General features: G+C 42.6%; 1 protein-coding gene across 26 annotated transcripts in view; it reads right to left on the bottom strand.

Annotated features, from left to right (window-relative positions):
• Positions 1-12,886, bottom strand: part of XRRA1 (X-ray radiation resistance associated 1) — a 70,215-nt gene extending 57,329 nt beyond the window's left edge. For 7 of the 26 annotated variants that reach the window (XM_082749671.1, XM_082749677.1, XM_082749674.1 and 4 more), the window contains exons 1-4: positions 12,652-12,811; positions 10,293-10,348; positions 7,383-7,480; positions 2,428-2,612 (exon numbers count right to left, since the gene is read on the bottom strand). In XM_082749671.1, coding sequence (XP_082605797.1) covers positions 2,428-2,612; positions 7,383-7,476 — 279 coding nt within the window. In that variant the 5' untranslated portion in view covers positions 7,477-7,480; positions 10,293-10,348; positions 12,652-12,811. Of the gene's footprint in view, positions 1-2,427; positions 2,613-7,382; positions 7,481-10,292; positions 10,349-12,651 lie in introns of those variants that run through there. The other 19 variants (XM_082749665.1, XM_082749668.1, XM_082749672.1 and 16 more) reach the window with 18 other exon arrangements.
• Positions 12,887-12,921: the final 35 nt, after the last annotated feature.

Below are 12,921 nucleotides of genomic sequence, written 5' to 3'. Positions count from 1 at the left end.
AAATGAAAGCTATCAAGACAGGTAAAAGCCAGGTGCTTCTGAGAGGAAGGAAAGGAACAAGGCCAGGGAGGCAGCCACTAAATCAACTGGGTCCCTGGCTATGTAAGGAAGTGTGGATTTTGTTCTATAGTCAGTGGAAAGCTAACAGACTTTTTTTTTATTGCAAGAGCTGATAGCAATTTTATAAAAATTGCTTTGTCTGATACTCATAGGATGAGACCAATACACTAGGCATTGTTAATTACCTTCCCTAGGGCAACCTCTCTACTTCCTTATTAAAGAACTCCAATGTTGGGTGCTTGAGTGGCTCAGTCGGTTAAGTGTCTGCCTTCAGCTCAGGTCATGATCCAGAGTCCTGGAATGGAGTCCCATGCTGGCCTCCCTGCTCTGAGGGGAGTCTGCTTCTCCCTCTGCCCCTCCTCGTATTCATTCTCTCAATCTCTCTCTCTCAAGTAATAAATAAATCTTTAAAAAAAAGAGAGAAAGAGAACCCCAACATTATTCCATTTTTCTGAGTAGATGTGTCCTTGGGCCCCAGCTCCAAGTGTTAAGTCCTGACTGTCTAAACCAATCTTGGAGGTCACAATCCCCTAACTAATGAATGTAAGGACTTGTGTTATAGGTCTGGCCAATCAGACAGACACTGGATGCTGGGGGTAGGAGGCCAGTTCTGAGGAGCTCTTTCTTAATTTTAAATACAGATATAAAATAATGACAATCCCTTTTGTACCTCTGGATGTTATTCTTTATATACGATTACTGGACTTGCTACAGCCATCTTGGGATTGTGAAGGCAATTAGCCGAAGAGAACAAGTTAACATGCTAAGCACATTAGGGCCTTTAATAGTAAATTAACCTAGCCTGGAATAACAATGCCTCTGGCTTCTTTTTATATGAAATAAAAGCATCCTAATTGGTTCAGACTAGTCAGGAAGTTATTTAATTACTCTAATACAAGGTGATGGTAGTCCAGATAGGATAGAGGCAGTTGAGATGAGAAGAATACAGATTTGACAACTATTTAATAAAAGCGTCAGACTTACTAGTGGTGGTAGTGGGGTGGTAACGGAGAGGCAAGTGTTAAGGATAACCCCAGATTACTGGTTTGGTGACTGGATATAGCACCATCACTGAGGCAGTATAGTAAACACTAGAAAAGAGGTATGTCTTGGGATTTGGAGTAAGGGGATTGGTGCAGTAGTTCAATAGGAGGAGTCAATGAAACATTCAAGTGGAACTATCCATCAGGTAAGTAGGTATCCCATTACTGTAAGAAACAACATTGCTTCTGCTATACAAAGCCGTAGCATGGGTAAATAGCTATCTCCATTAAAGTGGGAATGTATGTTGTAGAAAACAAAACAAAAGAAGACTACTATGGTACGTGTTTTCTGCCCTTCCTCAATACTGCTCTTTCAGTCCTCTGCATCCCCAGTGAGAAGCGGACATTACAACAAAGGACACACCATGGGACTCTGCAAAAAGCTTACACTACCCACTTGAGGTAAGTTGCAACCTCAAAGCCATCTTCTCAAAGCTCTCTTTCAACATCTGACCTGTGTAGAAAGTGACCTCTTGGAAACCATAAGCAGAATCTGGGAACAACGCAGGATGCCAGAGAATACATCATAGGGAGCTGTGAGAACTGGTCTGGACATTAATATTGGTTTACAAAATATGTCTCTCTTTGCCAAGCCACTAAGGCACTGCAAAGAGCAGATGTGAAATTAACTGGCTGGTTTCCAATACAGACACCCCAGTCTTCTTCATAAAGCCTGCCCCAGACAGTGGGTACTATCTGATTGGCTCCCCCAGACTTTAGCCAGATACTAAAACCAAAGGACAAAAGTTATGGAGTGTGGACTCTCTCCAGTTCCCCCATTCCTGGAAAAGTCTCTCCAGAGAACAGGAATCTCTACCCCTACCAGGTGCAGGAATGGAATTTTCACTTTACTGTTCCCTGTACTCCTCTTCCCATACTCCTTTGTCTCTTCAACTCAATTGAAAGTTTTTTTACCTAATATACTAAAAGGCACAGGCTTTGGAGTTAGTAGACCAGAGCTCTCATCCTGAGTAGTTCTAATCCTGAATAGACAAAGTTCTAATTATTAGCTGTGAGACCATGGCCAAGGCAAATTACCTCTTTGGGACCTCAGTTCTCCCATCTTCACAATGGCACAACATAATAGGGACCATAATACCTATCTCACAAGGTGGATGTAAAGAAAGCTAAACATGTAAAGAATGTAAAGAAAGCTTTGGGTCCCTTCATCAATTTGACTGTGCTCAGTTAGTCAAGATCACTTTAATAGTTTGGGGTGGGTTGGGGGTCATGGTACCAGAGTGGAACAGAGCAAATCCTTGTCTCCCACCAAGACTGTCGTCAGCTAATGCTGCCAGTCATTCCAGGATACATTTACTCTCACCAGAAAAGCCCGGTCCAGCACATGTCCAAGAATGTCCGCTTGGTTTTCCTGCTGAAACCCTTTATTTCCCCTGACCTCAGAAGAAAATTTCTTCTGGCTTTCCTGAACTTCAGCGGGTGCCTCAAGCACACTCTTGGGCTTCTTCTTGAGGTTACATTTCCGAGCCACTAACCAGTGTCCTCGGCCTGTTGAGAAGATCAGAACAGTGAGGAGGAGCAAACTCCTCTAAAGCCACAACTAGTGTGCTTACAGAATATTTACATATAATACCAAAACCAAAACTAGCTCCTCAGGACCTGATATGCACCAGATACTGTTGTGCTGTTGCTGCTGCTGGGAATGGTGATGGTAGCTGGTGATGGGGATGTCTGCATAGCTATCTCATTTAACTGGTCCCAAACCCCAATGAAGGACACATTACTGTCCCCATTTTACAGATGAAAAGGCTAAGACTCAAAGATGTGGAATGACTTGCCCAGTTCTCTCCTCAACGCTTTTGTCTCCAAATGTTAATTTTCCTTCAAGACCCTTGACCAAGTATTTCCTATTCTCCAAAGCCTTTTCTGACTCTCCTAAGCAGAACTGATTATTCTTTCCTATGCCAGCTTGTTACTCTCCCATTTGTCATCTCTTGGGTAAAAATAAATGAGTGGCATCAACTCAATGGGCTCCATCTTGAGAAACCTTACCCTGGATACCATCACTATAGTGTAAAGATTATATTAGGAGCTCAATACGAAAATGATAGGACAGTTGAAACTTTTTTTAAAAATCCAATAATGTTCACTGTAGAAAGAACTTGAAAATTTATGTAAGCAAAAAAGAATATGAGGTTTACTAGTAAGCTCACCTAACAAAAATCATGACAACATTCTAGAATCTGTTTGCTCTTACAACAGTTTATTTACTCCAAGGCATTCATTGCAATCTGTAATTTTTGTTGTTGTTGTTGTTCACTTGTTTATTGTCTGCCTTGTCCCCCAGACAGATTTTGTCTGACTGATCCAGCTCAGTATTCCCAAGAATATTCACAGAGCTTACCATATTGTAAGCATGACTGAATGAACAGCTGAATGAATGCTGAGCCACAGCCCCTAGCCACAATCGCCCAAACAGAGCTTTTCTAAGCATCTACATTGTGCTAGGAACTAGGGCTGTAGAGATGAATTAAGATGGAGGTCCTGACACAAAGAAGCCTAGTAGAAGAGGTGCTATGAAAGCACAGAAAGGGGAGCTACCAGTCTAGGTTCATGAGCTAGATCTAGTAAGTTTAAGATTGACTAGATGGAGATGGAGAAAACAGGCAGCCTGGGCAGAGGAAGGGCCCCAAAAGTATCTGGAAGCATAAAAGATCAGAAAAATACAGACCAGCAAAGAGTTGCAGGAACCAGCTCAGTGCTTCTGATCACTGGCTCCTTGCCCTCACAGCCTCTGCTTTGGGGGCTTGCCCTGGCTCACCTAACTACAGCTGCCAATCCTGACTCCTAAATGCAACTCCTATCCTATGTCTGCCATGAGTTATTTCCCATTCCCACTCTGGGGCTGAGTGGCCAGGATTCTACTTTCCAGGGTTGCCCCCAATTGGGTCATGGAACTTTGTCATTCCAAAAGCTCTGACTCCTAGAGATTCCAGTGTGCGTTGGTGTCCACACTCCCAACAAAGTGAGCAAGGAAGGCCCAGACTGTGTCCAGAGTTGAATAAGAGACAAAAGAGATGAGCCTGGGGAGGTCAGCAGAGTCAGATCAAAAAAAGTCTAGAGGACCAGAACAAGAAAAGGAAAAGAGCTGGGCTTTGTGTGATGGAGAGAGTTTGAGTAACTGGAATGATAGCTGGAATATTCTGGCAAATAAAACAAGCTATATGAAAAGAGAGTACTATGGAATATGGCACAGGTAAAAGAATGGGGGTATAGCAGAGGATAAAGGGAGGTCAGACTGTGGACACAGAATATCATGTAAAGAAGCCAGCAATGAGAAGTCACAGAACAGAATGAAACACTGTGGTTCAATGTGGCCTTTAGAAAGCTCTGTGAGGGGGCACCTGGGTGGCTCAGTGGGTTAAGCCCCTGCTTTCGGCTCAGGTCATGATCTCAGGGTCCTGGGATCAAGCCCCATGTTGGGCTCTCTGCTCAGCGGGAAGCCTGATTCTCCCTCTCTGTCTGATTGTGATCTCTGTCAAATGAATAAAAAAAATCTTTAAAAAAGAAAGAAATCTCCGTGAGGCTGCTGAGGGAAGATGGATGGGAAGTGATGAGGTTGGGTAGTACACAGAACAGTACTGGGTTTATTGGGGGAGGCTTTCAGCACAAAAAGTATCCATGGGAACATCCTCTCCCCCGCCCCCATAACTTTCATTTTGAGATAAGTTAAGACTTCCATAAAAGTTATGAAAATAATACTGAATTTCTGTACAGCTTTCACCCAGTTCCCCTAATGCTAACATTTTTGTTATAAAATTTGTTAAATTTAAATTCTATTTATTAACATATAGTATATCACCCAGTTACCTTATCCCCTTACCTCCCTCTCCTAATATTAATATCTTATGGAATCATAATAGAATGATTGAAGGCAGTAGGTTAACACTGGTACAATATCAGTAACTAATCCATAGCCCTTCTTTAAATTTTGCTAGTTTTTTCACTAATGTCTCCTTTCTATTCCAAGGGAATCTCACATTTTAGTTATCATGTCTTCTTAGAATCCCCCAATCTGTGACAGCTCTTCAGTCTTTCTTTTTTCTTGTGTGATCTTAGCACTTTTGAAGAGTACTGGTCAATTACTTTATTGAAAGTCCCTCAATTTGAATTTGTTTGATGCTTTCCCATAATTAAAACAAGGCTCTGTGCTTTGCCAAAACTACCACAAAAGTCTGTGGTGCCCTTCTCGGTGCATCCAATCAGATGGTAGGTGATGTCAGTATGTCTGATGACTGGTGAGGCTAACTTTGATCACCTGGTTAAGGTGGTGTCAGCCTACTTTCCCTACAGAGAAGTCATGATTTTTCTCTTTGTAATTGATAAAGATACCTTGAGACTATGCTAACAATCTGATTTTCATCATACTTTGACGCACTAATTCTAGCATCTGTGATGGTTAATTTTAGGTGTCAACTTGGCTAGGCTGTGGTAAGGAGTTACTCAGATACTAATCTAGGTGTTGCTGTGCAGGTATTTTATGGATGTGGCTAACATCTGTAATCAGTTGATTTTAGGTAAAGGAGACTATCCCCTATAATGTGTATGGGCCTCACAATCAGCTGATAAAAAAGCAAAAACTGATGCTTCCCAAAGGAGGAAAAATTTTGCTATAAGACCACAATATCAGCTCTTCTCTCCTGAATTTTTAGCCTGCTTGTCCTACAGATTTCAGTCTTGCCAGCTCCCATCATTCCATAGGCCAATTCCTTAAAACAGATAATTCACACATATGACTATGGAAACAGAACAAGTAGAATATAAATACATATCCTATTGGTTTTATTTTGCTGGAGAATCCTGATACAACATCTATAGAAACTTCTTACCTGTAAAAATTATTATTGTGATGCTTTAGCAGTGATTTTCTATTTCCTTCATTCCTTCTACATTTATTAACTGAACTTCTACTGTAGGAAGAGCTGCTCCTTAGCCTACACTTTTTTATATATTCAAATATTTATTTGTATCAGTATGGGCTCATGGATATTTACTGTATAGTTTACAACCCAATTCTACTTTAATTTTTTTGTTGTTTAGGTCCCAGCTTTGACCTTTGGGAGCTCCTTCAGGTTAGCCCTTATGTCCTTCTGATATGCACTCATCATTTTTCTGAGCACTTTTGTACTTCCTATCACTATACGACATTCTAGGTGCAATTTTTATTTTTCTGGCCCCAGCCCTGGAAACAACTTTTTCTCTGAGAAGTCCTGGCTCTTTTTATTGGAGAATCGTATCCAGAAACCGAGATCTAGGGCCCAAGAATGCTCTTTGTGAGTGAGGTGTCATTGCTCTCAGTGGACTAGGAAAGATACATATCTGTACTAACACATGCAGATGCACCTGGCTGCATTTATTTCTCTATTGTCCATGTATATGTGTAATGGGGTGTAGGGATGAAATCATGAGTTCATACTGAGAGCTCCATGGGAGGGTTTAAAATAGGTAGGTGGCCAGAGGTCTCTGCATGAAAAAAAAAGAAATTGCTCTAGAGAAATGGGGAGAATGGACTGGAAGAGAAAGTTCTTTCAATATTCCACATACAGAGTAACCAGCAAGCCTTTTCATATAGAGTAAACAAGGGGTACTTCCCTCTTGTTCTACCCTTTCAAATCAACAAATCCAATCCAGTGAACTCATACTTCTCAGCAGTGTTCTATCTGTATGGCTCTGCTCAGAGTTATGAGGAGTCCCTGCCCCATGGGAGCTTTTAACTAGATGAATGTTTGAAAAACTACTTAGCAGAGTCATTTTATTTAGGAGCCTGGCAGAATATGATTCTTCAACAACTAATAAACACAGAGAGGAAGACAGCTCACAAGAGTATGGTCACTAAGGGCTGGAGTAGCTAGACAGGGCTTATTGGAAAAAGAGCTGGGCTTTGTGGGATGGAAAGAGTTTGGATAACTGGAATGACAGCTGTAATATTCTGGCAAATAAAACAAGCTATGTGAAAAGAGAGTACAATGGAACAAGGCATACGTAAAGGAATGGGGGTGTAGCAAAGGACAAATGGAGGTCAGACTGTGGACACAAAATATCATGTAAGGAAGTCAGCAATGAGAAGTCACAGAACAGAATGGAACACTGTGGTTCAACATGCACTTTTGAAAGCTCCCTGAGACTGCTGAGGGAAGATGGATGGGAAGGGATGGGGTTGGGTAGTGCAGGGACCCGTAATAAATGGGCTGGAAAGGGAAAAAATGGATGTAGGAGCTGAGTGTGAAGCAAAGGTATCAATTTGAGAAGTCAGCTGACCTTCGTCTGGCATCCGAAGGAGATTTTTGGCTGGAAAGCAGTTGTTCAGGTAAGACTTCCCATTATCCAGCTTGTATATTCCTGAAGAGGCCATCTCCCTGAGAGTCAAGCAAGGAAAGTGAGGAAGTAGAAGCACTGAGAAGGGGCAGCATAGTCTCTCACACAATGTGGCTTGTGAGCCCACCAGTACCACCATACCCTAAATCCACCCTGTCTCTGGGGCCTAGGAGGCCCTCCCCTGTTTCAGAAATGGGCTGGCCCTTTGAATGAAGAGGGAGATCAAGACCCTGGGTTTTTTGGTTCAAATCAACCCTAACTCAGTGGAACACTATACAGAATACCTTTGGATCCAGAAAGACCTGATTTGAATTTTGATTGTCTCTCCTCACTCTATGACTGGTAGTGTTCCTCTACCCCTCTGAACCTCAGTTTCTTCATCTGCAAATCAGGATTAATAACACCTACCTTAATAGACAGATGAGAGGATCAAGTTAGAAAGGTAGTGCCTAGTACATATTAAGTGCTCACTAGAAATGTTCATTGTTTTAACAGACTTCAGGGAAGAGGGGGCTCACATTTTAAGCAAGATGTTGTGAAAATAATATTAGAACTGCATAAATAGAATTTGAGAGATGAACTGAGTTTGCTAATAGAGAAAAGGATAAGCATTCTAAACAAAAAGGGCCACAGGACTAAGGGCATAGTAGGGGGCACATCTGGCGTAGTAAAGAAACAACCAGATCCAGGAAGAAGGATCTGTGTTTGGGACAATTAATTCGGGACAGAAAGGATGGTGCCTGCTCCTGAAGGCTTTCAGTGCCAGGCTAGGAGCTCAGTCTTCCCCTTGTAGGTAACTGAGAGCCACGAACTATATCTGAGTTGGTGAGAGCCATGACCCCAGCTGTGCTTTATAAAGAGAGCTCTGACAAAAATAATGCTAGGTGAAATGGGATTTCATCAACTGGTCACTGAGTCAAGAAAATTCCTGCTCAGGAAAACTGTTCCAATGTAATTTTCTCTGTCTCTCTCTGTTTTCATTAAATCTTTTACCATCTCTCACCTAGAATACTGCAACGGCCTTCTGATCAGATTTCCCACTGAGCAAACCTGAGATTACTCTTGAAGCTCTTGGAGTCCCATGTTCTAACTTTTCTAGCTCTAGTCAGCCCTGCCCATCAGTCGCACACAATCATTTTCTAGTCTCCAAACATATTCAGTCTTCCCTGCCTTTGTTCCTTTGGCCTAAAATAGTTTTCTCCACCACTACCTGGTTAATTTCATGCTTTAAGATTCAGTTCAGGGGCATCTGGGTAGGTCAGTTGGTTAAGCAACCAACTCTTTGATTTTGGCTCAGGTCATGATCTCAGGCTGTGAGACAGAGCCCTGCATTGGGCTCCATGTGGGCATGGAGCCTACTTAAGACTCTTTCTTTCCCTCTCCCTCTGCCCCTCCCCCCACCTTCTCCCTCTCTTTAAAAAAAAATTTTTTTTTTTTTCAATTCAAATGTTACTGTTGTTAGGAATAAATCAAAGATCTAAATTTCTTAAAACTTGAGCTCTTAAGGATTTGAGATTTTTCTTTAAAGAGATCCAGCTAGGGGTGCCTGGGTGTCTCAGTGGGTTAAAGCCTCTGTCTTCAGCTCAGGTCATGATCCCAGGATCCTGGAATCGAGCCCCACATCAGGCTCTCTGCTCAACAGGAGCCTGCTTCCTCCTCTCTCTCTGCTTGTCTCTGCCTACTTGTGATCTTTATCTGTCAAATAAATAAAAATAAATTAAAAAAATAAAATAAAGAGATCCAGCCAGGAGGTGCCCGGTTGGCTCAGTCAGTTAAGTATCTGCCTTCAACTTAGGTCATGATCCTGGAGTCCTGGGTTCAAGAGTCTGCTTCTCCTTCTCCCTCTGCCTGTCCCACCACCACCCTGCTGCACTCCCCCGCTGCGCTCTACCCCCCCAATAAATAAATAAACTATTAAAAAAAAAATCCAGATGTCACGCTCTCTTCAATGCTTTCACTGAAACTTCCAGAAGGAAATAAGTGCTACTTTGGCTAAATACCAGAGTATTTCTTCTCTCTTTCATGGCTGCAGTCCTTTCTACTTCATAAGATTACTAATAATCGTGAAGGGGCTCTTTCAATGGTCTGTGAACCTCCAAGTCTGGAAACATATCCAATTCACCATCTCTCTCCCACCTCTGGAATGCTCACAGGAAATAACCCTTAAACATGTGTGAGCCAAATGAAGGATATGATGTATTCCCAGGGCCCAAGGATATATTTCTGATCTCCCTAATGAAACTCTAAACTCCTTTAAAGGAGGGAGAGCACCTATGCTACGCTATGCTATGCTACGCTATGGTGTTCATTTCTTTATTCACAGTACCTAACACAGCACCTAGCACATAACAGATGCACAATTATCCGTGGAATAAATGAGTGATGTTGGTATCTCCTTTGGTTCAACACAGGGCACTATGAATTTCCTAATCTGTTATCATCCCAAGAAGGGTTAATGCCCTTCTGGTGTGTTCCCACAATACAGTGTACTTCTCCTAGTTGCTTATCACTTTATGGTAATTGTTCCCCTTCATCAACTTCTCACCTGCCATAGGTCCTATGATACCTTGTTCATGTATGTAATTCCAGAGCCTAGCATTGAACCTAGAATTCACTAAAAATGTGTAAAGAAGATGAATGAACAGAAGGATGGATGGATGGGGAAAGATCAACAGTCACTCAGTTAATCTGTCTTTCAGGAAACCTATCTTTGTGACCAACCACACCTATCTGCTACACAGGTGAATGAATGAATGAGTAAATTGCTGGCTGGGAAATGTTAGAGATGGTGGCTGTTGGGAGAAATAACTTACAGACTATGAGGACCTTGCTTCTGATCTGCATAGTACTTACTTGATCTTTGACCTTGGGAAAGACCCCTTGACTTGCTTTTTTTTGTGTTTCTTCACCTGTAAAACAGATATTATACTCCTTCTTAGCCTGTCATTCAGAGCTCTTGAACTTTCTTATTGCATCCTATTGTGACCCTTGCCTCTAAAATTTGTCTCAGCTGGGGCCTAAAAAAACCCCACAAAACTAAAGCTCCCAGAAACAGATAACTAGAGATGTAGAGATAGAGACAGAAACATGGATGGGAGGAAGGTAAAACAAGGGGGTAATTTTGTGATGATGGGTTGGGGCTAGAGTGCTTAAATATGATGTACAAATCACAAATCAGGAAGGAAGAATATTTTATATAATCATTAATACAAAATAAATATGTAATAATAAAAACAGCAAAGACAGAGTTGAAAGATAAGACACAATCTGGGAAAAGATATTTGCTATACATATATAAGGCTCAATCAGACTCAGACTTGGGGAGGGCATACAGATCTGGACACAACTAATCCACTGGTAACCTCCAGTTCCCAAAGAACACCAGATGAGAAAGTGTGGCTATACAACTAATGGGCTAGGAAGGGCACATAATCCTGATGTTACATTGTCTAGAAAGTAACCCTAAGGAAAATATGAACTTTACCTGGATGGTGGAAAAGAGAAAGTCCAAGTTCCGGACTCAGAGGCTGCCTGCCTAGTTAACGTCAGCTATCTCAGGTCTCTGTCTCAAACTTGAAGCAGCTAATCTCAGTCTAATTGTAATGTCTCCCAGCTGTAAAACACACCCACACACACACACACACACATACACACACAGTAATGGTGCTCATTTGCATATAAGTGCTGCTCCATTTCTTTACCTGGCTTATACAGACAGCTTTTCTATATCTTCCCCTCCTCAGGTTGACCTTTCTTTGTGCTACCATCTCAGCCCACCTCTTAATGGAAACACTCCACCACACGCTGTAGTACAATGGTCTATTTACCTGTCTGTTCCCCACTCCCCACACCCCCAATCGCAGGCTGTGAGCCCCTCAAAGGCCAGGCCTACCTATATCTTTATCCCCAGCACTTCAATACAGGGTCTGGCCCATTGAAGAGGTTCAATGAGTGTTTACTGAACTAAACTGAACCATAAACACAATGCTATGGAGTTCTTCAGTCTGTCTGCAAAGAAGGAAAAAATAAGGATCAGGAAAGGTTTCACAGAGCAGGTGACATTAGAGCTGGGTCTTGAAAAATGAGAAGGATAGTACAGAAGATAAACAGCAAAAAGCTATAGGAGCATCTGACTGGATTGCTTCACAGAAGTGAAGAAATCCCAACGAACAGTAGTTACTGATAATTATTATCCCATGAATGGTAGCTTCACCAAGACGTATTTTGCCTATATTTTACGTTATTTAGGAATGTATCCCCAGTGACCAGAACAGCGACTGCTACATAGTAGCACTCAATAAGTATTTGTTCAACATTTTGACACTTAGGAGGTGATTAAAAAAAAAAAAAAACCACCAACAAGTGATGCAATGTAAGAAATCATAGTATAATACAATCATAGTATAATATAATCCCGTTATGTGGTAACTCTAGGTCACGAAAGTAGATGTTCCAAAAGAGTAGTGAACAGGTCTGCTTTGATCTTTCAGTATCCCTTGTACGTACACTTCGGAGCAATGTTGGTTGGTGCTCAATAAATACTATGGAAAAGGGGTGCCTGAGTGGCTCAGTTGGTTGAGCAGTTGACTCTTGATTTTAGCTCAGGTCATGATCTCAGGGTGGTGAGATCACGCCCCCAAGTTCAAGTCCCGCGTGAGAGGGAGGCCCCAGTTGGGTTCGGCTCTGGGTGTGGAGCCTTTTCAAGATTTCTCTCCCTTTCCCTCTTCTCTGCCCCTCACCCCGCTCCCCAGGGTACTCTCTCTCTCTCTCTCAAAAAAAAAAAAAAAAAAAAAGTGGAAAAATGAATTAATAAGAATCTAGAATACTATTACATTCTAAAACGATTAAAAGCAGAGTGGCAAAGGGAACATACCAGGGGGCTAAACCCCACTGGCTTCTAAACGAGGTCCCCAGACATGCTGTTCGGCCTTGGGTAAGTTTCTTAGTTTCCTCATCTGACTGGGGTGTTAAGGGACTCCTGAAAGGATGACTATAAACGCCCATGGTACACAGCTTCCAGAGGAAGACACTCAGCAAATGTGAGTTCTCTAGAACACGAAAACACTACTAAGACCTTAGTTGACAGTCACCAGAGAGAATAACCGGTAAGTGCTGTAAAAGGATGAGGAACGAGCTCTTGTCGCCCCTTTGGAAACTCTTCTAGGGCAAAGGAGACTCTAATCCCTCACGCAAACTAAGTTTCCAGCCTCACCTGCCTCCGTCGTCGCTTCCGCCTCCGAGGCGTCTGCAGGGGCTGCGTCCCGGCAACGCGGGAGGCACGCCTGCGAGACTCCCGGGGACCTCGGAGCCGCTCCACGGTGGCGCCTACCACAACCTTCTGTACCCCTTGGTAACCGCGACGCGGCAGCTGACCGTGTAGGCGGCAACCGGTGAACGCAGCTTCTAACTACTATAAGTCCCGGCAAGCCCCGCGGCCACTTCCGCTGGCCGCCTCGCGTCATCCAGCTCCGGACTACGGATC

This window comes from Mustela nivalis, assembly GCF_964662115.1.
Source record: "Mustela nivalis genome assembly, chromosome: 9".
Classification (NCBI taxonomy): Eukaryota; Metazoa; Chordata; class Mammalia; order Carnivora; family Mustelidae; genus Mustela; species Mustela nivalis.
This window is presented reverse-complemented; position numbering and strand designations above follow the sequence as displayed.